At 43.3% G+C, this 26,485-nt stretch overlaps 1 protein-coding gene across 1 annotated transcript in view; it reads left to right on the forward strand.

Annotated features, from left to right (window-relative positions):
- Positions 1–26,485, forward strand: part of LOC126481382 (trypsin-1-like) — a 112,956-nt gene that overhangs the window by 60,935 nt on the left and 25,536 nt on the right. Inside the window, exons 3-4 of the mRNA XM_050105096.1 lie at positions 12,456–12,618; positions 23,028–23,236. Of these exons, the coding sequence (XP_049961053.1) occupies positions 12,456–12,618; positions 23,028–23,236 (372 nt within the window). The remainder of the gene's footprint in view (positions 1–12,455; positions 12,619–23,027; positions 23,237–26,485) is intronic.

The raw sequence follows: 26,485 nt of genomic DNA on the forward strand, positions 1-26,485 counted from the left end.
TGGGGGGGAGAAGATGGACAGAGAGAGGGGGCGTGAGGAGGAGGAGGAAGAGGAGGAGGAGGAGAGAGAGAGAGAGAGAGAGAGAGAGAGAGAGAGAGAGAGAGAGAGAGGGGGGGGGGGGTGAGGAGAAGATGGACAGAGAGAGAGAGGGGGGATGAGGTGACCGTCAAAGAGAGGGAGAAGGCGCTGGAGATGGACAAAGAAAGGGGGAGGAGGAAATGGACAGAGACAGGGGGAGACAAGGAGATTAGGACATATATCCATATTAGAAACGAATGCTCTTTTTTTTTCTTTTCCATTTAAGCAGACTGAGGCACAGCAAAGCGTGGCCCAGTGCAGCTAACTGTCTACAAAAAAATAATGAAATCACTTTATGAAATTTTAATTATTATGTGGGATTATTATTATTAATGTTAACTGACAAAATTTTCATACATAGGCTCTGGCAATAATGTCTTTTTTACTATTGTACAGTTTTTAATTAATGTGAAGCTGGAATCAGAACGTAAATTTGAGGAACTAAATGTACCACACACATTCAGCTATGACTTCTCCCACACTTCATGGTCCTCGTTAAAATCGTTTTCATTAAGCACACTCTCTGGCTTGAGTTTCAGATCAAACGGTCTGTTCACTTCAGGTTTGAAATCTGGTAGTTTTGTTAAATCTATGTGTTTCAAGTTTGATCTCGAAGCTTTGTTAAGTGTTTGTGTTTCAGGGTTGATATTTGCCTTTTTCCTACGTACTTGTGTACTAGATTTCGAAAGACGTATACAAACTGTGGAGGTATAACGAACTGTGGTCTTCCTCCAAGTGCTTAGAGATAATGGTGGCCTCCCACAACTCCGATGAAGAATATGTTATCTTAGACAACAGTTCATGGCAACCCGTTGAACACTTCATCATTGTAAAATTTCTGAAATCTTCATCGTTCGCATGAACATCAACTTTCGGTTTCGTATCGATGTCGGTAACACCCTTAAGAGCTCTTAAATCCTCAGCATCTATTTTACAGACCGGAAAGCTGAAACCATGGTGCGTAGGGCTAAGGTCGGATACTGCTTCAAGGGCTTCCAGCTTTTATGAAGAAATGGGCAACAGTGCAACGAGTGACCGTTCCTACAGCAATGAAAATTTGTGCTTTGGGCTGCTGCGGATGTGAATATCACAGAAATGGGAGAGAAAGCTTTTGTAAATGTTCATATATACAGTGTAGCAATACACCACTAATGAAGCTGGTTCACCCTAAGGTCAACAGATGCCATGAGCGTTCATACATGCAACAGTCTCGCAATCGACGACGGTGTGCTTTAGGCCCTTATGAGTCTCAGCGCCTCAAGTTGCAGACGCTTGAGTAGCACAAAAACTAATTACCTCAAAATTCAGCACTGCACGTCAAGATATAGCTTCGGAGAGTTTGCCTTGAAGGCATACTAGACATACGTATTAACAAACTGCCTTTTGCTCTAAGATTTTTTTATTAATATGACTGACATATTAAGGCATCAGGTAACCCCTAATTAACACCCCAAAAATAGTAGGGTGGAAGGAACCAAGCCTTGGAAACTAAAAATTTTAATAGCTGCTCAGCATCTTTGGCCGTGGAATGAGACGGGGAATGTCAGACCGGCTGCACCTGTGTCAGATATATTACAATAGTATGGCTTTTGCTCATTATAGTGTCATATAACTGTATAAGGAAGAAGATGAGAAGTCACTGTATGAGACATTTCAAAAAGCCGGTCGTGGAGCCTTAACTTCAAATAACCAGCTTGGTACCTGAATCTCTCGGTACTTTATCGACCATCAATATGCTCTCCATGAGTTCAGCTGCGTAATGGTTTTGCACAATAATTTCAAAACGAGGGGGTTGTAGAAGTAATGACTTCGTATTATATTAAAAGCCTTAAAGCGTTTTAAATAAAGTAATATTAACGTTCTACATCCGTAATCTTCATGCCTACGTATTTATTTCTCAACATAATGACCCTAGCGAGGAACACATTTCTGCCAACTAGAGGCCAGTTTGTTGATACCGTCAGTGCAGAATTGTTCATTGTTGACAGAGTCACAACATCACCTCTGATTGCATCGCTTCATCACTATCAAAGCGAAGTCCTCGAAGGTGTTTTTTCAGTTTTTAAAACAGTTGAAAATGAGATTCGATCAAGTCGGGACTGTATGGAGGATAATCGATGACAGTGAACGCAACACGTCAAATTGATGCAAATGTTGCAGCGGTCGTATGTGGTCTGGAATTCTCAAGCTGACCGAGAGGGTTCTCCATGTGTGCACGAACTCTTAAAATTCGTGCTTTCAGTTTTCTGAGGATGCCTCAAGCACCGACGTAGTTACGTGGCACACCGCTACGTTACGCCCTACAATTCGGTGCCCTCTAGCGCCAGAGGGTTGTAACTTACGCCAGTGAAGCAGGAAAGTCGACTGAGTGATATGCATGACATTTAATACCTCAACCGATATTGAGAACAGATCAAACACTCGGATGTATTACTTTACAGCACGTCCTCGTAAGATGGGAGGGCGGCGTTTTCTAAGCTATGAAAATACACAGTAAGTCCAGGGAGCCCAATTTATTCTCTCTCATGACCATATAAGGGAGAAAGAAATTTAAACGGTATGAACAATGGGACAAAACGGTGAGAAAAATTAACTATTGAGAGACACAAATGGAAATTACTCAATTACACTCAAAACAACCTCGAGTGTGCCGTACGCATCTGAGAGAACATAGGAAAAACGAGGTCTCTAAAAATCCTGCTCAAAGCACCCTTTCGCGATGGAACAGAAACAAGTGATACGTAGTATATCGTAATATTAATCGATTATGCCAGGTGTTGACTGTTCAGATGGATCACTGTATGAGCAGCTTTACCAAGAAAATGGTGGACAACGATCCACATGGATAAGTTCAATCGGAAGTTAAAAAGTTAAAAGACAAACGTCATCGTGGTACGACAAACAATCATGCGTCCCCACAAAACCCCTCACGAACATACCAGCATGAAGTTCAATTCATGGCCTCACTCATTTCTGGATCTCCGTCAATCTCTGAGCACCAATGAAGAGATACCTTCACTGCCCTCGAAATGACGTCGGCGGCGAAGCAGAAATAGCAGTGAGGGGTGCGAAGCTCTACTGCACTGTCACGAACAAGGATACTTTACATACAAAACTACTTTTTTCTTAAACCGAAATACATCAACAGCCGTGAAATAGTCAGTAGAGCACCTTGAGATTAGCTTCTACAGAAAGGTCAGAACAACTCTGAAAAGCTTGTAAGGCTGTTGGAGACTAGTTTGTGCTGAGAAATGACTTAAGAAAAAAATTCGATATATTGTTCCGTTTCTGAATTATAGCAATGACGCTATCCACCCAGGCCGTTGAGCGCGAAAAATTCAAGCGGCCCGCCAGATACAATTAGTGTCCGTTGTTCTCATAGCGTAGATGATAACGCACTAGACTGCCCGGCCTCGATCCTTACTGCCGTCCCATGTCCAATTTTTATGTCGCTCTCTTGTTTGGTTATAGGAAACCAAACGAAGACGACGTTTTTTGACAATGTTTCCGGCGGGCTGCTCGAATTTGCGCGTTCAGTGGCACTTCAAATCTAATTAACTTGGAAACGGCGCAACGTATCGAATTTTTTTCCTAGCAGTTATTTATCAGAATAATCTACTCTGCAATATTCTTACAAGCTTTTCGGACTGTTTTTGATCACCCTGCCTGTACAAAATCCTTTTCGTGCATAGACATTGAGACCATGGTTTCCAGAGCGGTGGGACTCAACCACAGCATCTGTTTTATCGTGTAGTATCATTATTTGGTCAAGTGTTTGAATGGAACGCAAACAAGACTTCTTCGAAAATACATAAACGATTTTTGTCTCAATTTTCACAGTGAAATTAAGGTTGAGAAATGGATGAATGTGGTGTCAAATTAATCAGAGTAAATATGTCCTGGAAAACACCCTTGGCTGTAGGAAAGTGACTAGACCTAAAGCCAGGCTGGTAATATTTGGCACCATCCCATTGAGAAGGATCTCTGGCTGGTCATCACTTACAGGCTTAACAAAAGCCACGCCAGCCCCGATCCTCAGCACAAAGAAAAATGGTTCTAATGCCCACAATGGCGAACAGGACGAGCGCAAGGGCACTAACAAGACCAGTGCTCAGGGACAGTTAGGAAATGTCATGTTACAGATATTCCACTTTCTGGGAGAGATATTGGCCAACTAAGCATTTAGAAGGAGCATTATCAAAATCCCACAAATGCTTGAAGGCTCGATGGCTCTTCTACTAGAGTCACTGTCTTCAAAACGGCGAGGGGGGGGGGGGGGGACACGGTTCCAGAGAACGGAGGGGGGACAGGGCGGAGGAGGTGCACTGGAGTAATGAAAAGAATGGTCGGCTCTCATTGAAATTTTTATGTTTAGTATTATTTGAGTAAAAGACTTCCCGTGCACTAATATTGGTAGTATCAGGTCATTTCCATGAATCAAGTTACGAAGCTCCCTCGTTGATAATTAGCAGGAATGCTGAGAAGTCGAGAGTAAAATCACCAGCATAGTTAGCTACCTACCAAACATTTAACAACTATTAATGACAATAAACTGATGGATAATGTAACCGCCACTTTCTTGCAACGCTGGCTGCAAGAAAACATGGCTGATCTCAAGCAGTGTGACTGTCCACTCGATTTCATCGAGGCTTCCGGAGTCAATTCAAAGGCATTACATGAGTTAGCTAGAAGTTAAATTGAAGTGCGTGTTCAGTCGAAATAGTTAATCGGATTTAAAGTAAATTGACACAAGTTCCGCCATTACCATTACTAATTGGGTGATTTACAGTGGTAACAAGAGATCTCATAGAAGTGATTCACCGAATGTCTCGTCTGCTATGGAAGTCAGCAGTTCTAGTAAGGGAAAATATTCGAATTTGATCAAAATAGGCCTTCCTTCGTCGTCATCAGCAACGTTAGTTCTAAACTTATAAACAATGTGCGTAAATATCAAGTTGATTATCTGACATTAGGCTTTACTTTCATTTTTTTGAATAATGAGGAACGACCGAATTGTGTTTTTGTTTGGAGATTTTATCCAACGATAAACTGCAGTCTATAAAGCTATAGAAACACATGCAGACCAAATATCCAGGCTATGTAAGGAAAGGCATAGAAGTTTTTAAGTGTGATAAGCAACATCTAAAAGGAAGTGCCACATTCCTCAAAAAAACAGATATGAGTTACTATAATTGCAAAATCAGAAACACCACACATTATTGCTGACAAATTACTCTTTCCTTCAGCTGTCAAAATGTGCGAACTCATCCATGGAGAAAGGTTTAGCGAGAATCTGAAGTCGATATCACTCTCAGAAGATACCGAGGCTCCCCGCATTGATGGGACAGCCTCTCACATGTAAAGTTAATTGCTACCACGTCTTCGTGAAAGCCTAAAATTCGCCCTGCAACTTGATGACAGTCCTGATATCGGAAATCTTTCCTAGCTTATTGTTTTTGTATGCAGCTGTTATGAAAATAAAATGCACAAAGACTCACCGTTTTTCAAATCGGTGGAAAAGAGGACCACAGGCAAACTTATTTTCTTCCTTGTGAATTCCTTTTTCGCTGAGAACAATCTGTGATGGATAAATTGTGTTGGTATATGTCGCGATGCGATGGCAGCACTTATTGGAATTTAAAAGGGGTTCATGGCAAGAGGATGTCCTGTTTCTCCTTCTGTAAAATCCACACAGTGCATGATATACAGGAGGGCATTGGTATCCAAAGAAGTATAACCAGAAGTCAATAATGTGCTGAACGATGCTGTCAGTATTGTAAATTTTATGAAAGCACTACCTAATGACTAGGATTTCGGGAAGGAAGATTTGAGATTGGGGTACCTCAATGGAAGGAATAGGGTTGCCACATAACTGCTTCAGCGTTCATCATCTTTAATACATAGCTTGTCTTTCTTCAAGTCGAACGCGTTTTAAAAACAATCAACAGTAAAACTGATTGAACAGACTTAAGTAAAATGAATGTTAAATAGCTGCCACTAATTGTGAACCCACTGTCACCCCATAGACAGAAAAGGTACAGAATTAAAAAAATATAATAGTTACTGAATAGTTAGCTACAGTTAACCGAAATTCCCTGATCAGATTTTAAGACAATGATTTTCAAATAGCTTTTATTAACTATAAACCCACTATCATTCAGTAGAGAGCAAAATACAGAATAAAAAAAAACAATCAACAGTCACTGAATAAGCAGCTACAGTTAGACAAGATATAGTGATCAGATTTTAAGCACATGATCTTTAAATAGCTGCAACTGATTATGAACCCACTGTCATTCAGTAGACAGCAAATTACAAATTTTAAAAACAATTAACAGTCACTGAACAGGCAGCTACAGTTAGCCAAAACTCACTAATCACTTTCCAACCAAATGAGTTTTAAACAGCTGCTATTAATTATGAGTAATGGTTGCGTAAGCCTCACCGGGAAGGGGCGGGGGGGAAGGGGAACAGCGAGACTAAGTCATACACGGAAGTTACTTAACTTGGGCAGGATGGCTGCCGTCCGTCCACTCCTTAAGCCTACAAGAGATCAGACTGCCTACATTCTCTCGTGCACCATTCAGAACTCCACCCCCCACCCCCACCCAGACCCACGGCCGACTCGCTCTGCAAACCACACATCACACACTCACTGCCCAAAAGCCTGTTTCGCGGCTTTTGTACGCCGCCGGCGTACCTCCAAAGTTATCCACACAAAGATCTTCAACAAGGGCCCAAATCGATAGAAGGCCGAACCCGACTGTTGCAACGGCGACCGGAACGGTCTCGGGGTTGAAGTGACGGAAAGCACGGCAGCACCCGCGGAGTGGGCAGCGAACAACAACAACAGGAGAGGACGGACACGACCAACGGAGGACCTTAAGACACAACTAGAACAGACAACAGAGTACGAACCAAAACAAGACAACCACGTCCACTCGTACACAGAACAAGTAAGTAAATAAGCTGTCTAAGGCGAAGCGATGTGTCCAGAAACTTACGCGAGGTTAGACTGGCTGGCTGAGCTTTTTTTTCTTTATTGTTATTTTCACACCTGATACAGGTAGGCCGGCAGCGGCATACTACACCGCTCTTCGGCTACAGATATGACTAATGATACAAAAGGAGACAATCGAAAAACAGACATGGTGGATATACAAACGTAGACATACAAAATTAAAACACATGGAGCCGTTCACGGGCGCAGTGTCCAAAATAAAAACGTTCAGAAACGTGGACACGCACAGAGATGACAGAGACGACACACGCGAACGATGGAACACAAACGATGAAACACTGTAACACGAACACGACGGCACACACAAACACTAGGCGATGATCTCCAGCGCGCGAAAGTTCACTATACGTGTATGAGTCCGGGGTCCTGCCAAAAGGGGGAAAAGGAGGGCTGGAGGGAGAGGGGAGGAGAGGGTGTAGATGCCAGTGCCAGAGGAGATGGGAGGGGGGGGGAGGAAAGAAGGTAGGGGGGTTGGGGAGGACCGGGAGAGAGGAGGGATGGAGAAAAGGAGGAGGGAGAGAAGGGAGAGAGGGTGCCCTTGGGAAAAAACACAGGAGGTGAATGGGGCTGGCTGAGCGAGAGGCAGGCGCTCAAGTATTGCGGGCGCCGCTGTTGGCCGCTGGAATCACATGTTCCACTGTGGCGCCCTCACACTAAATGCGCGCCAGGAGGCGTGCGCCACCACAGCTTATGGCACGATGGTGCAGACACCATGACGTCTGGCGGGGATTCAAATTCCGCGGCGCGCGTTACCAGACCGACGGCTCACGACCTTTAAACAGTAGGCTATTTTCCATTGTTTGTGATGACATGGGTTCCACTCAGGATTCGCTTCTATTGCACACGGAACTACGTTGGTTGCCTCATTTCATTGTGGAGCTGAAGGATGAACCTCGTCTTTTCCTACTGAACAGCAGTCCTACATTCTCGGCTCTGTTTCTGGACGAAAAAAGGCAACAGATATTGTGCTACTTGACCAACATTTTATGAGAAACTGAATGCTCTTAACGTATCATTTCAACGTCTTAATGATATCTTTCTAAACGAGAATGGGCTTTTGTCTTAAGACAAAACTTGAAGCTTTGAAAACCCAGATGGAGAAGATAGCTGCGAAATGTTTTCATTTCTGACTGATTTCATGAAAGAAAATTAGTTAGATGAAGTTAAAAGTAATAGAATTTTGTAGTATATCTTGGAGATCCTCACCAACAATGCGAGGATGAATTTCCAGAACTTTCATCTCTGTATATGATCCACAACCCGTTCGATACGATCGTAACAGACCACTTATGAACAGTAGAACATGAAGAACTAATAGAACCCCAAGTGATGATACACTTCGGAATGTGTCTCAGTCCAACAACACATTACCATGACTAATAATTGAGTAAAGGTTCTGTAGTAGAGCGTGTTTGGAGTGCACATTTCTATTACTGTCTTACTTCAGTAACAGAGCTCTGGCAGAGCATGCTAGGAGCACACATTCCCATTACTGTCCTACTAGGGTAACGGTCCTCTATTAGATCATGCTAGGAGTTCACATTTCCCTGTGTCTTCTACCGGAGTGACAGACATCTACGAGTATAAGACCACACTGGGAGCGCATATTTCCATGACTCTCCTATTAAGTAACAGTTCTCTAGTACTAGCCCCACGGTAGTGATGACTCCTAGCATGCTCTGACGCATCCATCAGCCTAGAAGTAATTATATTTTATAGTCAATCGAATATGATTTAGCCCTTTAACAATTTATGTGAATGTTTGACTGAAAACTTATGGTGCCTAATGACGGAATGTACCAGAGGACTTGAGCGAAAACCTTTCAGTATTTCATATTTCAATAGTTGATACAAAGTAAAACTTGCCCGAAATTATAGTTTACAGAGCGGATAAATTTCTTTCTTTTTAACCTTAATGTGGCATGTAAATAGATTTGGTTCAAACAGTTTTGAGTATGTTACCGGGTAACTGCATAAGCGGTAACTACCACAAGTATAGACATCACTTTTTTGGACGACAAAAGAGTACTGTGTACTTTGATTTAATTGCTGCAACTTGTTTACCTAATTCATTGAGTTTTCTTAGTTGAAAATATAGTGCTATGGTGTATTGTTTGTAACTTTTAAACGTAAGTAATGAAAATTAAGCTAGACATCACCACGAAACGATTCCAAAAATGAGCTTCACAAACGTATCATTAAATTTATTTCTTCATCAGAAACACATTCAGTCTACACAGGCTTGCTGTGTCCTGAACTATCATGCTCACAAACTGATCTCGTTAGGCAGAAAATACATTATATTCGTAAGTGAGAAGTTACACCCCATTTCTCAAGTAATTACGAGTAGACTTCATCAGTTCTTAGGGCTTTGTTTATCTCATATTCTGACGCGATTTCCTTGTACCGTCGATTCAAAGAAGGAAATTTAAATACAGTACTCTGCTAGTTCATTTGTCTTTAGTACAGGAAAACGGTCTCTATTCAAACCTCAGAATTTTAAGCATCATCGTTTCATAAAAAAGAGATGCCGTGCCTTTGAGGAAAAAAATCTTTAAAAGAGAAGCTGTGAGGTTTACAAATTTGGCTCTTAGTCTCAACCTTCGTGAATTTCATAGCAAGTGCACTAACCAAATATCCGATGGACATTATAGTGGAAGTGTTCACAATCGAAGATATGTGACTATTGGTAGCTTCTATCTGCTGGAAGCGTAATTCTCTATGTAGAGGAATTTTGAAGCTGTTTCGGTTAAAAATTCCTCTTAAAGAAAACTTGGCACTTACTATAGAACAAATGCAGAATTAGTTCCGTTATATTATTTGTGGTACAAAAGTCATCACTTTGCCTGAGGCACAAAAAATTCGACATTGGAGAAAACAGTTCTAAACGCAGTAGAATAGAATCGATTTCACTAATCGGAGAAGCTGACTGAGAAACCAAAACGAATGTCATGAATTAAAAGGTTTGGTAATTACAAAAACAAATTCTAAAAATGAAATAAGGGTACTTTTTCACAATGAAGGCATGGATAAATAAGTTTAGCATTTAGGCATAAAACGATTATACTGTTAGTTCGTAGTCATTTCCATTAGATACAGTATCCTTCAGCATGTTGGGGAAAAAATAGGAAAACTGAAAAATACATACCATGGTATTTCATATATGTATGTAAAACTATTGCTACGTTATAGGTAGAGTTAAAAAAAAATTGCTAGTGTAAGAATGATCAGTATGCCAAGTCGTGTGTTTCTCGTGGGCAACGGGATACATATTTACCACCAACTGTATTTGTTTACTGCATTCACAGGAATACATCATACCATCTCTGTACGCTGCTGGCAACTAGTAGTATTTGTGGCACCACCTGTAGTTCCTGTTTGTTGCGAAGTATAGCTTTTAGGTGTTGCTAAATGTCTATTTTGTCTTTCATTGGTCGCGGGAAGTATACATACCATCAAATAACGTTGTTTTGAGGGCCGGTTCTTAGTATGGTTACCATCGAAGCAATTTTTCCACGAGACGAGAGATGTACAATTACTTCAAGAGTGATATTTCTTTATGTGGACTGTGGTATGCAAACTTAGAACTATTTAAATGTTTCACTACGCTCATGGGATTATGTGTTACAACCTGTGGATGATCCTGACATTTTGTGGTAGCACGGTGTACTAGGTATGTAAAACTGCTTCTCTCTCTCGTGAGGTCACTGCTGTTGTCAGTTGTGAAGGTGAAACACATTGCTTCGTTTCTACAATACTTACTGCTGTACTGTGACTTGATACGTATTAATATACTTATGGGAGCGAGCGGAAATCGCAAAATTTTCAAATCCGACGCTGCGAGTGTTTTACGTCATCAAGAGAATTTCGAAACTTGTGTAACGGCAAGACAAAACAGCTCACAAAAGGGCAGTGGGAATAATACTTACCACCATATTTTTGGTCCGAAAACATAAAAAAAATATCAAAAATTTAATAAAGTCAGTTGAACACAATCCTAATACGGTCTAAAAAAATTAATTTGCTTGATTAGCTACAAGAAAAAACAAATGCACCAGCAAAAGGATTAATTAAGCGTTTAACAACGGAGGGATCACTTGATTTTACTGATACTACTTAATTTTTAGAATTTCGTGCCTAAGTCGGTAGGAACAGGACCCTTATGGAATCGCTTTGTTGTCCGTCTGTCCGACTGTTAAAACCAATTTTCTCAAACACGGGTAGATTATCAAGTTGAAACTGATGTCACATTATAGGATTACGGTTTCTTAGCGGTGGTAAAAACTGAAGCTTCTAAGTCAATGCAATCAAAAGATACGGCCATTTATGTCACATATTTTGATACTCGAAAACTAACACATCAAAACCTGTAGAGTACTTCCCGTTGACCTAGAACCATGATATTTGGCAAAGAGCAGGGTTTCACAGTAAAACTAAAGAAAAAAATCCGGAAATTGTGACTTTGCAATTATATCACACGAAAAAAAAATTTTGTCATTTGCTATCCAACTGTATATGTCTCTTTGACAGTCTATTTTAGGGCCCTTTTCCTCAGGAATGGATAGACGCATAAATCCGAAATTCATACTAAGGTTACATTCCACTTTTGAAGTGATTCTACACCTCTTGTCTTGTGGAAAAATTACTTTGGTGGTAACCATACTAACAACTGGCCTTCAAAACAACGTTGTTTGATGGCCTTTATACTAAGGTGTAAAAATATTAAGCTTGTAAGACAATGCAATCAAAAGATACAGTCTTCTGTCACATTTTGATATCTGCAAACTCACTCATTGAAACTTGTAAGGTACATACTGTTTACTTAGAATAATGACATTCTGCAAGAAATAGTGCAAGTAAAGGAAAACATCAGAAAATTGTTTATTTTGAGTTATATGACACTCGTAATCCGACTTGAAACTTAAAATTAAAACATTCCCGGGACCGGTATCTTGCCTACTGGCAAAAATCGTCGATATTCTGGACTTCTGGGGTGGATGAAGTATCTATACACATAAGTTTGTCAGCAACCCTCAGAGAGCGAGTCCTACTCGTACCTGGCCAACTTCTTTTTTTTTTTGTTAGAAGAACTAAGTAGTAACAGTTGTTAGCTCTGCTTGTGTAGCGTCTTCCATACCTACGTTATTAGAGGTAAAACTGTTCGCAGTCACAAATGACGTTAGCAGTGAACGCAGCTTGGCCTGGTACCTGCTTGACGGCCTCACCTGTGGGCCATGAGATGTGAAGCAGTGGTTTGCTGTGACGCGTCCTCACCGCCTGGCCAACGCCTGGCTACAAAGGCCTGTCGCCTGGTGCTGCTACTGTACAGTACAAGCAAGTGTGCCGGCTGTTGCAGAGTGCGGTGTGGCCAACCACGAGGTTCGCATCGTAGGGGGCCGGCCGACGGGCGTGAACCGCTACCCGTGGGTGGCGCGTCTCGTGTACGACGGCCGGTTCCAATGCGGCGCCTCGCTGCTCAACGGCGACTACGTGCTCACCGCCGCACACTGCGTCCGCAGGTATGCTGCACACTACACTCCATGCCATACTTCACCAGCTCACTATCGGACTGCCTGGTTAACCAAATGTGGCTTCGTCTTCTGCGAAGAGCGCTACTTCATTTCATTCCTGTACTCCGTATAACGCCATGAATTTATTCGATATTATTCTAACATTCTGCGTGGTGTCTGTTTGTTCTATATCGTGTCTCCCTACCACTTTCGCGCAACGACGCTCTGAGCGTGTTTTTTAGGGAATTGACTAGTTTGAACCTGGGACCTGTTGCTGGTAAGGAGACGCCAGACCACACATGACATGTAGAATTCAGAAGAGTTCAGTGAGACTAGCGATGATATAACCAAATACTTAATGATTTCAGCGTCAGCTCCACTGCACTCCCTGTAAAAGAATCTTAACACTAACTAAATTTAGTGGAAGGGGTTCAAAGCTTTCCTATTTTTAGTTAGCTGGTAAAATAACGCCGAAAATGCAGTTAACTTTACCTTTGGCAATTTTATTCTACTCACAAAACATTGTTTATAAATTGCACTATTGATAGAAGGAAATGTTTTAATACAGGATGGTAAAAACCAACTGCGTTCAACAAAAATGTGAACGAATATTCCCTGAATGGGTTTCCAAGTTCTACAATGGATCGAAGGATGACCTATGCCATATCACATCCATAATCTAGGTTTCAAAAAAATGGTTCAAATGGCTATGAGCACTATGGGACTTAACATCTGTGGTCATCAGTCCCCTAGAACTTAGAACTACTTAAACCTAACTAACCGAAGGACATCACACGCATCCATGCCTGAGGCAGGATTCGAACCTGCGACCGTAGCAGTCTCGCAGTTCTGGACTGAGCGCCTAGAACCGCTAGACCACCGCGGCCGGCTATCTAGGTTTAAATTAAGTTTCACAAGAGAGAAAACTATCAAAATGGTCTACAGTGACCCTCAATTATCTTTAATTACTTATCTAACTTGTCGTAAATTACAGTGGCTGATGTGGCTTCTCAATAACTATATAACAGAAAAATCATGGCGTTTCAGATTTTCACTTAAATTGGCAAATGTGAACACCATGAGCTTTAATTGACGATCGACACTAGTATTACGCAAAAAGGGGGTGTAACAGATGAGACTTCTGCAGTTCTGAGTGAAGCTTCATGCGCTGTTATGCGGCATCGCGTGCGTTCATTTCCTTGTCGGTGTTCGTCAGGGGGCGGCGGACAGCACAGCTCCGCTCACCTCGCCGTCTCGGAAACAACTCTCTCCTAACTTCTCCTTACTACAATTTACCGAAGTTGGTTTAAGAAAAAACTATCTGGCTGTGTTTTCATCTGACCAATCAGGGTCTCAATGTTAACCTTAAGCTCTGCCTACAAAAATTCTGTCTATCCAATGAGAAACGTTATACTTTTCACGGTGGGGCAATGTTTTTTAAAGTTTGCAACGTAACAGAGACGCGAAAAAGTCTCACGCTAAAAAAAGTCGTACGCTAAAACTTGCGGGTGGTGTGGTCCTAGCAGTTAGCTGGCGACATGGGTGTCCGTCCGCCCTTATCGTAGGGCCATCCAGCTTAACACGGTTCTGCTCTCGGCTTCTGTTCTCGTTTCTCCCCTCGGAACTGCGTCTGTCTCATGGTGGGAAGGTATGACATGCATTTAGGCATTCTTGTGTTAGTCTGTGGTATTCCATTTGCTCACTCGTTACTCGTATTACTTTGGTTAATTTAATGTCACGATTTATTCGGAGCTATGTGACATACTACTGGATTTGCTTACCATGTCAGGATTTTCATGGAAGGTGTTGGATTTGCCTGACACCTTACATTATTACCCCGTATAGTATTCAAGCCGGACAACCAAATACACTCCTGGAAATGGAAAAAAGAACACATTGACACTGGTGTGTCAGACCCACCATACTTGCTCCGGACACTGCGAGAGGGCTGTACAAGCAATGATCACCGCACGGCACAGCGGACACACCAGGAACCGCGGTGTTGGCCGTCGAATGGCGCTAGCTGCGCAGCATTTGTGCACCGCCGCCGTCAGTGTCAGCCAGTTTGCCGTGGCATACGGAGCTCCATCGCAGTCTTTAACACTGGTAGCATGCCGCGACAGCGTGGACGTGAACCGTATGTGCAGTTGACGGACTTTGAGCGAGGGCGTATAGTGGGCATGCGGGAGGCCGGGTGGACGTACCGCCGAATTGCTCAACACGTGGGGCGTGAGGTCTCCACAGTACATCGATGTTGTCGCCAGTGGTTGGCGGAAGGTGCACGTGCCCGTCGACCTGGGACCGGACCGCAGCGACGCACGGATGCACGCCAAGACCGTAGGATCCTACGCAGTGCCGTAGGGGACCGCACCGCCACTTCCCAGCAAATTAGGGACACTGTTGCTCCTGGGGTATCGGCGAGGACCATTCGCAACCGTCTCCATGAAGCTGGGCTACGGTCCCGCACACCGTTAGGCCGTCTTCCGCTCACGCCCCAACATCGTGCAGCCCGCCTCCAGTGGTGTCGCGACAGGCGTGAATGGAGGGACGAATGGAGACGTGTCGTCTTCAGCGATGAGAGTCGCTTCTGCCTTGGTGCCAATGATGGTCGTATGCGTGTTTGGCGCCGTGCAGGTGAGCGCCACAATCAGGACTGCATACGACCGAGGCACACAGGGCCAACACCCGGCATCATGGTGTGGGGAGCGATCTCCTACACTGGCCGTACACCACTGGTGATCGTCGAGGGGACACTGAATAGTGCACGGTACATCCAAACCGTCATCGAACCCATCGTTCTACCATTCCTAGACCGGCAAGGGAACTTGCTGTTCCAACAGGACAATGCACGTCCGCATGTATCCCGTGCCACCCAACGTGCTCTAGAAGGTGTAAGTCAACTACCCTGGCCAGCAAGATCTCCGGATCTGTTCCCCATTGAGCATGTTTGGGACTGGATGAAGCGTCGTCTCACGCGGTCTGCACGTCCAGCACGAACGCTGGTCCAACTGAGGCGCCAGGTGGAAATGGCATGGCAAGCCGTTCCACAGGACTACATCCAGCATCTCTACGATCGTCTCCATGGGAGAATAGCAGCCTGCATTGCTGCGAAAGGTGGATATACACTGTACTAGTGCCGACATTGTGCATGCTCTGTTGCCTGTGTCTATGTGCCTGTGGTTCTGTCAGTGTGATCATGTGATGTATCTGACCCCAGGAATGTGTCAATAAAGTTTCCCCTTCCTGGGACAATGAATTCACGGTGTTCTTATTTCAATTTCCAGGAGTGTATATCTACTGAACTGCTGTGTACACACACAAGATTTGGGCAAGTAACAGAACACGCAGAAAGTTTCCGTAAGAGCGTTCAACAATGTAACAGGACATAGAGAATGCTCCACTGAACAATTTGACTTAGGGAACCTGTGACCAGAGAAGACAACTGAAGGAGATGAGGAAGTAATCTTGTCTACCGCTTTGTCTAGCTTTACTGTTTTCCAGCTTATTTACAACTAACATGCGTACAAGTGCTGTTTATTTACATGTACATTCTTGATTTTCTGCAAGGAAAGAAGGACGAGCCTGAGTACCAGGAAGTCATCATGCAGGTTTTCTTTGATTTACTTGTCCATAAGGCGGCTATGTTGTATCGTCTTTACAATCAATGTCCCCTGACAGAACGTGCTATGAATCAACAACAGACGCATTCTTTACTCAGTGCTATTCAGAGATGTACAGTACAATAGGATGGAGCAGTACCGGTACGTTATTCTTTAATAACAAACCTGACGTTAATCTTTAATTAATTTGACTGAAGTTACGTAATTCATACTTAAACTTTTTCTTGACAACAATAAAATTTTGCAAAATTTTACGTTGATGGTTCTTGGGATGGATTATAATCAGTAATGGCCGGCCGCTGGTGGCCGAGCGGTTCTAGGCGCTTCAGTCTGGAACCGCGCGACCGCTACGGTAGCAGGTTCGAATCCTGCCTCGGGCATGGATGTGTGTGATGTCCTTAGGTTAGTTAGGTTTAAGTAGTTCTAAGTTCTAGGGGACTGATGACCTGAGATGTTAAGTCCCATAGTGCTCAGAGCCAATGTTTTAATCAGTAATGCAATATTGCTGGCAAAAATTAATTATATTCTGAATGAAATGATTTTACAAATGTTCAAATGGGACTTACTTTTTACAATAATCTTACAACTAGCATTGCGCAAACGTATCTTCAGTAGCCTTGAGTTTCTCAAAACAATAAGTCAATAATATTAGTTCCTCTTACGATAATAGTTAGCTGATGTCTCTGTACATCCGTTTATAATCTCTCGTAAATCATAACTGGTGGCTTGCAGGCACACCGCTCCTCTCAACCTCTCGCTTCAGACCTGCTACCGACTCGCTTCACATCTCGTTTACGACTGACTTCCTATGAACGCTAAAGTGCGGTCTCTCTTGCCAACAATTCTTTCTGGTGCAGACAATCCCTGCTACCATTACAAAATGTATCAATGCGCAGTCCTTCCCGCTCTTTTCTTAAAATGTATCCATACGCGGTCTCTCCCGCCCTTTTTTAAAATTATATCAATGTGCGGTCTCTCCTGCCAACAATACTTTGGTGCAGACATTCCCTGCTACCACAATTATTTCCAACATCAGTATTAATTATTCCTACTTAATCCTATTAATAAAATATAAACATCTTTCATAAATTGTGGTTTGACAATATACAATAGAAATATGCACGTCATACAGCCTGATCTGGATCATCGTGATTATTTCCAACGGGGATATCTAAAGTCACTTGTGTATGAAGCCCCAGTGGATACGGAGATGGAATTAGATGGCAGAATTGTAGCTGCCTGGATACGATCCGAAACACACCAGGGATATTTGTCAGGGTGTGCCAGAAACCTGTTCGGCGATGTCATGCTTGCTTTGAGGCTGATGGCCGTCAGTTTCACCACAGTTTGTAAGGTACAATGCAAAGGGTGCGTTCATTGTGTCAATAATGGTATTTGCAATTAACTTATGTAAATAAAAAATGTACACAGAATGTGATTTTATTCCTATTATCTCTTTAAGCTGGCTTCTTTGAACCCAGGTTCCCTACTGAAATTGTTCAGTGGAGCATCCTCTGTGTCCTGTTAAATTTTTGCACCCTCTTACGAAACACGAAGTATTTTCTATTTAGTTAAAGGCTATAACTGTTTTACACAGCTTTTTTATTTAATGAGATAATAAGGGACCAATGGTTTTTATTACGGAAATTGCTTCTTTTTCATTTTTTCATGGCGTTTGAGAGGCCTCGAAAGAACAGCATACTGATAAACGATTGTAGTCTATATTACTAAGCCACTATCCCAAAACACGGAACCGGTTGCAGGTTGCATATCTTAAGGCTTCCAGTGGAAAGGCCTCGAATATGGGTGTGTCTGTTGTCCTTCGCGTAAGTTAGATTAAGTAATGTGTAAGCCTAGGGACCGATCACCTCAGCAGTTTGGTCCCATGGGAACTTAACACAAATTTCCAATATCCAATGGCAAGGAAAATTCCATTTTCAATATTTCCCGTAATTATTAACAGAATTTAAAAATTTAAATTGCTGTCATTATCTACCCATGAATAGGTATACTGTTATGTTAAAGGTTTTCTAACAAACAGTACTGGTTGGTGTACCACCAACCAGTAATATACGATGAAGAAACAGTCAGTCTTGGTTGCAGGACTGTATTTATTACTTATTTACCAAAGACGCGTTTCGCCTGATACGGGTTTCTTCAGATTGGCTGAATAATAGATAGCATCCCAGGTACCTAACACTACCTAACATTCAGCCAATCTGAAGATATCTTAATCAGGCGAAATGCGTTATTAGTAAATAAGTAATAAATACACCCCTGTAACCAAGAAAGTTTCTTCTTCTTAACTTATAACTTAAAACAGTAAGACAAATATTAGAGTTATGAAGTGTGTGTTTGTCTTGAGGCAGCGCAAGTGACGGCGCACAAATTTCCAGATTACACTGATGAGCCAAAACATTAAGACCACCTGCTTAATAGCTAGTTTGTCCGTCTTTGGAACAAAACACATCACTGATTCTGCGTATCAGGCATTCGACAGTTTGCTGGATGGTTTATGGAGGTATGTGGCATTAGATGTCTACGCACAGATCATGTAATTCGCATAAATTACAGGCCACTGATTTGCGTGGCGGAGATGGTGGCCAATAGTGACCCAGATGAGTTCCTTAGGGTTCACATCAGGCGAATTTGGTCGCCGAGACATCAACGCGACTTCACTATAACGCTCCTCAAACCACTGTAGCACCATTCTGGCTCAGAGACATGGACATTTATACTTCTGAAAGATGATATCACTATCGGGGAAGACATCAGGCATGAAGGGACACAGGTGGTTCGCAGCTGTCAGTGTGTCTTCATTACTACCACGGGTCCCATGCAAGCATAGTCGAATGTCTCCCACAGCATAATACTGCTTTCACCAGCCTGCGTCAGTGGCGCGCTGCACGTTTCGAGCCGCCGTTCACCCCGATGGCGGCGTTTGTGGAGACGACCATTGACCTACTGTAGCAAAAATATGATTCAGCCGAAAAGCCAACAAGTTCCCACTGACCGATCGACGATCAATGTTCCCGTGCCCACTGCAGTCGTAATTGACAATGTCGTTGGATCAGCAAGTGAACACGTACTGTATATGTGATCTGCTGCGGAGCTCCATGTTCAACAATGCACGATGAACGGTCTGCTCCGAAGCACTTGTGCGTGAAACAGCATTGTGCCCTTTCAGCAGAGATGCCACAGATCACCGTCCATCCTACATTACAGAGGACACAAGCCTCTGAACCCCACGTGGACGTCCAACCAATTAGCACGTAGTGGTAGTTTTACTGTCCTTCTACCTCTTTCCGTATGTGCCCACAACACTAGCACGTGAGCATTAGACCAGCTTCGCCGTTTTCGAGATATCCGTTCACAGGCTCTGCGTAATAATAATCTATCCTTTGTCAAAATCGCTTATATCAATGGATTTCTCCGTTTGCAGCCCATATCTTCGCTATGGTAATATCATGTCCGTGTCCGCTCGCTTGTATGCTTTTGTCACCGTGTCACGTGCCCACAACGCCACCAGGCGGCATCCACGTCACGTTGGGCATTGGTTATAATATTTTGGCTGATCAGTGTATATTCATCCAGTATTTGGGACTGAGAGCACTTTAGCGACTTCCAACAAATTTTTAAGTAATTTCAAACCTTTTCCGAACTTTTGTGGCTTATATGCTTAACATTAAATATGTAACTATTAACTAATTTGTGAAATAATCACATGTCTCAAGCTGTTTTATACCAGGGAGTTCGTTTCTTTAAAGAATCGTGGGGTTTAATGAAGTTTCACTGAGAGAGATGACATCGACATATACATCGACACTCCGCAAGCCACATTAGCTGTGTGACAGAGGGCACAACTGTCATTTACCCTTTTCCTGTTTCAGTGCCGGCCGAAGTGGCCGTGCGGTTCTAGGCGCTGCAGTCTGGAAACGCAATACCGCTACGGTCGCAGGTTCGAATCCTGCCTCGGGCATGGATGTGTGTGGTGTCCTTAGGTTAGTTAGGTTTAAGTAGTTCTAAGTTCTAGGGGACTAATGACCTCAGAAGTTGAGTCCCATAGTGCTCAGAACCATTTGAACCAACCTGTTTCAGTCACGAGTGGTTTGCGTGGTAAACGACTCATCGTAAGCCTTTGTGCTGCCTCATATCTCTCTAAATTTACCTTGAAACACTTCAGTTACTATGTGGGGAGGAACTAATCATCATGTTGCTGTTTGTTTCTATTAATGAGTCAATACAAATGTCGTTAGATGCCTGAGCATCAATAAAGAAATATACCCTATGTCCTTTACGCTGATCGGAAGCTATGTGTTATTTAAAAGAGGATTTGCACTACAGAATTATCAAAAGAAAACAATGTCCCTCACATACAAGTTATAAAGTCTCCCTTTATTACTAGGCTAATTACTGTTTAGCTCACCAGGGCCTTTATACTGAAATGTTTCCCCACACCACCTAATATTGTCTTTCTATGTGTGTGAGTAACTGTATGTTCACTGTTGTGGGTAAATACATACAGCGTACACAGGGCGGTGTGTGAAACTGATAGCGATTACACGCTTCCGCTGTTGTAGAAATCTGCTCCAGATGCTGAAGATACCGTGTTGAGCTGAAAGTGGTAACCAAAGTACGGAGAAATATTCTTCGAGGCTCTGTTGCATAGCAATCAGATTGCTTTCAGTTCTGATTAATGTCCAGTTACTATTGTGGATTTGAATGATCCATGAAGTGACTTCTTTTCCGAAGAAAACATCGAACTATTTCACTAGAACTGAACACTCCCGTCGGAACTGTTCTCAGCTGGTGTTTATTAGTAAATCACAATAGCAGTATATCGCTGGGTGTATAATAAGACGTACCTTCTTGAAATGAACAATATTTTATTGTTCTATTAACTGATTTCCTTCCATATGCACTTATATTTTACAATGTGAATCAAAAACTCTCAATGGCGTCGATTTTTTACATCACAAGAATGGCTCTCCTCTCCTTAAAAATTACTCTTAACAAGAACAAAAAACTCTATATCCTAAGAATAATTATGTGAGCGCTGACCGCCACAGAGTAATAAACAATATCTTTGTCTCTCTCGCACTGTCACAGCAAGTTACGCTGCATGATACATCATAAAGTGTGGCTGATGGCACTGGCTAATCTATATTAAAATAACATGGCATTAATTAACTACCGAAATGACATCAAGACGAATTAGATTACTACACATTTATTTTATGAAGATTTACACACATGGGAAAAACTAACAAGAAAAAATGTAGCAAGAAATACGTAAAGTATTAAATTATCTCAGTTACTAGTTGGAGAGCGACGGGCAGAACTTTTGGAGTCGGAGGCGGACAGCAGCTTTCCGGTCCTCAGATAGATGGAGAGCAGTTGGTGTTCGGCTGTGGTCTTATCACATTTGAATACATTGACATTTTTCTTTTCTTTTGTTTCAAAGTAAGAATATTTAATAACTATTTCAGATGAATGAACATGAGACGCTTTGATCATACTGTTTTTAATATCTACTCTTCTTTTGAAACCCAAATTATTTCCTTCCATTAAAATGTTCAAATGTGTGTGAATTCCTAAGGGACCAAGCTGCTGAGGTCATCGGTCCCTAGACTTACACACTACTTAAACTAATTTAAATTAACTTATGCCAAGAACAACACACACACCCATGCCCGAGGGAGAACTCGAACCTCCGGCAATCCGGCCGCGCGACAGGGCGCCACTAACCGTGTGGCCTCCTTCCATTACTAAGATGTTTTACTGATATAACCTAAAGCTTACATGCTCCTTGCTTACCACACAAACTAAATAGAAGAGACCTTGACTCACGATACCTAAAACTACAGAACCTCTTGGGACAAAGACCATGCGCCATTTAATAATGAATGTATCAAACGTTCTCTCCATGATTTGGCACTTGCAACAAGCCTAGGATGATCCAACAAAGTGCCGAGAACATATAGTACAGAAAACACCTTACACACACACACACACACACACACACACACACACACACACACACACACACACAACACACACACAAACACACACACACACACACACACACACACACACATGCACGCACGCACGCACACACACACACACACACACACAAAGTGTTTTCACACATTCGTCGAATGTGTTCTCTAGGAGCTTGCAAACTGTTTTCTTTGGTTTCCTTCTTTCGTGAGAGGAACATGTGTTTAGATTTGTTGTTTCAAACCAACGTCACGAACGAAGTCTTGGCCATTGTCAACGTGCAAAAGACGTTAAAGCTTAATAATGTAGTCTGCTACATAACAGTGCCAGCAAATTATGTTTGCACCAAAGCTGTTCGATAAAAGTTGCTAGGGTTAATCGCGCTCGTGCTTGTGCGAAAGAAAATACAAAGTAGTTAACAGAAAGGGGCAATGTGTCACCAGGAGAAACAGTGATCTTGTTTTATAATTTAACTCAGTTTTGAGGACGCCCAACAGCAGATTCCAGTAATGAGTATCATCCTCTCTACATGTAAATATGAGGATGGGCCAGTGCGGCCGAAACCAAACATTAAAACAAAAATATGTGCTTTGTGCACGAAAGATTAGAATTTAGTTATTTTCCGACAGTATCATAGAATATTCAGTAAGATAGAAATATTTACTGTCAAGACTAGTTACTCATGTTTAATTTTTGTTTCAAAATTCGTAAAACCTTGTTCTTGATGACAGTCACGTAATGAATGTTTGCTAGGACGTGGTTACAGAGATTTATTTGTTGGTGTCACATATTCTGCAGACTGAAGCGCTCGAAGATCCGGATCTTCCTGGGTGACCACGACCAGACGTCGACGACGGACACGCCGGCCATTATGCGCGCGGTCTCCTCGGTGATCCGACACCGCAACTTCGACCTCAACACATACAACCACGACATCGCGTTGCTGCGCCTGCGCAAACCCGTCGACTTCAGCAAGCGCATCCGGCCCGTCTGTCTGCCGCCCAAAGGTGAGATTCGGCGCAGAGAAGGTACAAGCAATTGTTTACACTCATAATTCATGCAACCTGAGACGGGTAATAGCCTTAAACCTCAGAGTCAACTACGAATTCAAAACTCAACAGCAGAAAATGGCTACCTCTGAATTGTTTGATCGTATCCAGCTAAGATTACAGAACGAAATATTAGTAACTCTCTTAAAAGGATAAACTGGTCGCTTTTGAACGGAGAACTGGTAACAAGCGTTCACCGAGCGAGGTGGCGCAGTGGTTAGCACACTGGACTGGCATTCGGGCTCAAACGACGGTTCAAACGCGCGATCGGCCATCCCGATTTAGTTTTTCTGTGATTTCCCTAAATCGCTTAAGGCAAATGCTGGGACGGTTCCTTTGAAAGGGCACGGCCGATTTCCTCCCCATCCTTCCCTTATTCGATGTGAGCGATGACCTCGCTGTTTGGTTCACATGGCCATTCATTGCTTACGTAAGTCATGGGAGTGAAGTGTGTACACTATTTGATCAAAGTACGGGAAAATTCGTATGTAGCACTGAACTGGACATTAGATATCACGTGAGGCGAACCTGGCAGTACTAAAGGAAGCCAGGAATATTGTGCTGTCAGTAGGGAATCAGTAACGGCAGAAGGGGTTAGTCAGGAGAGTTTAATGACTTCGAGCGTGGACTAGTCATTGATTTTCACCTGAGTAACAAATGCATCAGGAACATTTCAACCAGCGTAATGCTGTTGTGATTATGAAGTGGAAACGCGAAGAAATAAGCACGGCTAAACCAAGACTAGGCATATACTGACGAACAGGGATGATCTAGAACTGTGGAGAGTGTTTGTAAAAATTCGCATGAAATCAGTGGAACGAGTCATTGGTGAATTCCAAATGCTACCAGCAGTCCAGCTAGCAGAATCACTTTACGTAGGTCGTTAAAATGGTCAATCAGCTCCTCATGAGCCACACATACCTCTGTAGGCAATGCTACACGCCGTTTGATGTGATGTAAAAAGCGACCCTACTGAACAGTGGATGTCTCGAAATGAGGGATTTAGAGAGATCAATCACGCTGTACCATGTGCCAATCCGATGGAAAGATTTGGGTTTGCCGGATGCTACAGTATATGGCTGTTTCTCGTAGTTGTATTCTGGTCCCAATACTTCGTTTAAGAAAACTCTAAATGTGTAGGGATATGAACGCATTTTATAGTGTTCTGTGCTGCCGAAAGAAGTGGAACAGTTCGGAGACTATGGTCCTATCAGCATGACAATTCATAAATCAGTTTCACGTGGAGACGTGAAAAAGAATGGACAAAGGGAGTATCTGGACGTGCCCATGACCGCACTGGCAGTTTAATTGCCCTACTTACTCGTGTATCAACATTTACTGTGAAATTTGTCTGTAACGAATGGTGTACCACTCGCAGCCATGTAGCACGACGTAAGAACAGTGATCGTCAGACATCCGAACCAATGTGAATCAGAGAGGGGGTCACGCCTAATCACTGACAACCTGTTTGAACGCCTACAGGAACTGCTGCCGTCGGAGAATGCGTTCCCACCTCAGCCACTTTCCGAGTGACAATTACGAAGGGATCAGCATGTTACTGACGTTTGAAGTTTACCTCGAAAAATGCCAGAGCTCACAGCGGCACACAGAGTCGCACTCTTCAACGGGCGAAAATACACAGATACTGGACAGTAGGTGATTACAGGCGTGCAGCGTGTTACGACGAATCACTGTTTTGCCTCTTCTCGTATGATGTGTTACTATCTTGACGGACTCTCAGGCACCCTATCGCACATCGATTGGCCTACTAGATCGCCTGATCTCAGTTTCACAGGAAATGTCGGATAGTCTTTGGGACAGTGAGTGACACGTTGCAATCAACATTCCCACAGTTTCATAGCTCCAGGGGATCTCATCATCAGTGAGCGTCTTCAGGTAGATATGGCATCCCTGAAGAATCTTATAGCCAATGGCCTTGCTGTAGTGGTAATACCGGTTCCCATAACGTAAACGAAGTTAAGCGCTGTACCGCTTGGCTAGCACTTGGATGCGTGACCAGTCGGGTTTGCCGACTACTGTTGGCAAGTGGGGTGCACTCAGCCCTCGTGAGGCCAATTGAGGAGCTACCAGACTGAGAAGTAGCGACTCCGGTTACGAAAACTGACAATGGCCTGGAGAGCAGTGTGCATATTAGCATCCAGTGACGCCTATGGGGTGAGGATGACACGGGGGGCGGGAGGTACCTTCAAGGCCTGTTCGGTCGGAGATAGGAGTATCTTACGGAATCGCTCCTTTCCTAACTGTCGCCGTTTGAAGTTTAGAGGCGCTATTGCACGGTAAAAAACTGTTGTCAACTGAAGGTGACCAATTTTTGTCTGGTGTCCTTTTTTTAACTTACTGAGTAAACATCTGTGTAAAGTTCCAAGTTCCTCAAATCCAGACGTATAGGTCTCGCTCTGATACGTGTTTTGTCTTTTAAACAATTCTTAGGCGCTTTTTTTCGTTTCCTTCTGTATGTGACATATATCACTTTAGATGCCAAATGCGGCCAGCCGCGGTGGCCGAGCGGTTCTAGGCGCTACAGTCTGGAACCGCGCGACCGCTACGGTCGCAGGTTCGAATCCTGCCTCGGGCATGGATCTGTGTGATGTCCTTAGGTTAGTTAGGTTTAAGTAGTTCTAAGTTCTAGGGGACTGATGACCTCAGAAGTTAAGTCCCACAGTGCTCAGAGCCATTTGAACCATTTTTGCCAAATGCGTGGAAAATACACTCCTGGAAATGGAAAAAAGAACACATTGACACCGGTGTGTCAGACCCACCATACTTGCTCCGGTCACTGCGAGAGGGCTGTACAAGCAATGATCACACGCACGGCACAGCGGACACACCAGGAACCGCGGTGTTGGCCGTCGAATGGCGCTAGCTGCGCAGCATTTGTGCACCGCCGCCGTCAGTGTCAGCCAGTTTGCCGTGGCATACGGAGCTCCATCGCAGTCTTTAACACTGGTAGCATGCCGCGACAGCGTGGACGTGAACCGTATGTGCAGTTGACGGACTTTGAGCGAGGGCGTATAGTGGGCATGCGGGAGGCCGGGTGGACGTACCGCCGAATTGCTCAACACGTGGGGCGTGAGGTCTCCACAGTACATCGATGTTGTCGCCAGTGGTCGGCGGAATGTGCACGTGCCCGTCGACCTGGGACCGGACCGCAGCGACGCACGGATGCACGCCAAGACCGTAGGATCC

Source organism: Schistocerca serialis, chromosome 5, assembly GCF_023864345.2.
Source record: "Schistocerca serialis cubense isolate TAMUIC-IGC-003099 chromosome 5, iqSchSeri2.2, whole genome shotgun sequence".
In the NCBI taxonomy this organism is placed as follows: Eukaryota; Metazoa; Arthropoda; class Insecta; order Orthoptera; family Acrididae; genus Schistocerca; species Schistocerca serialis.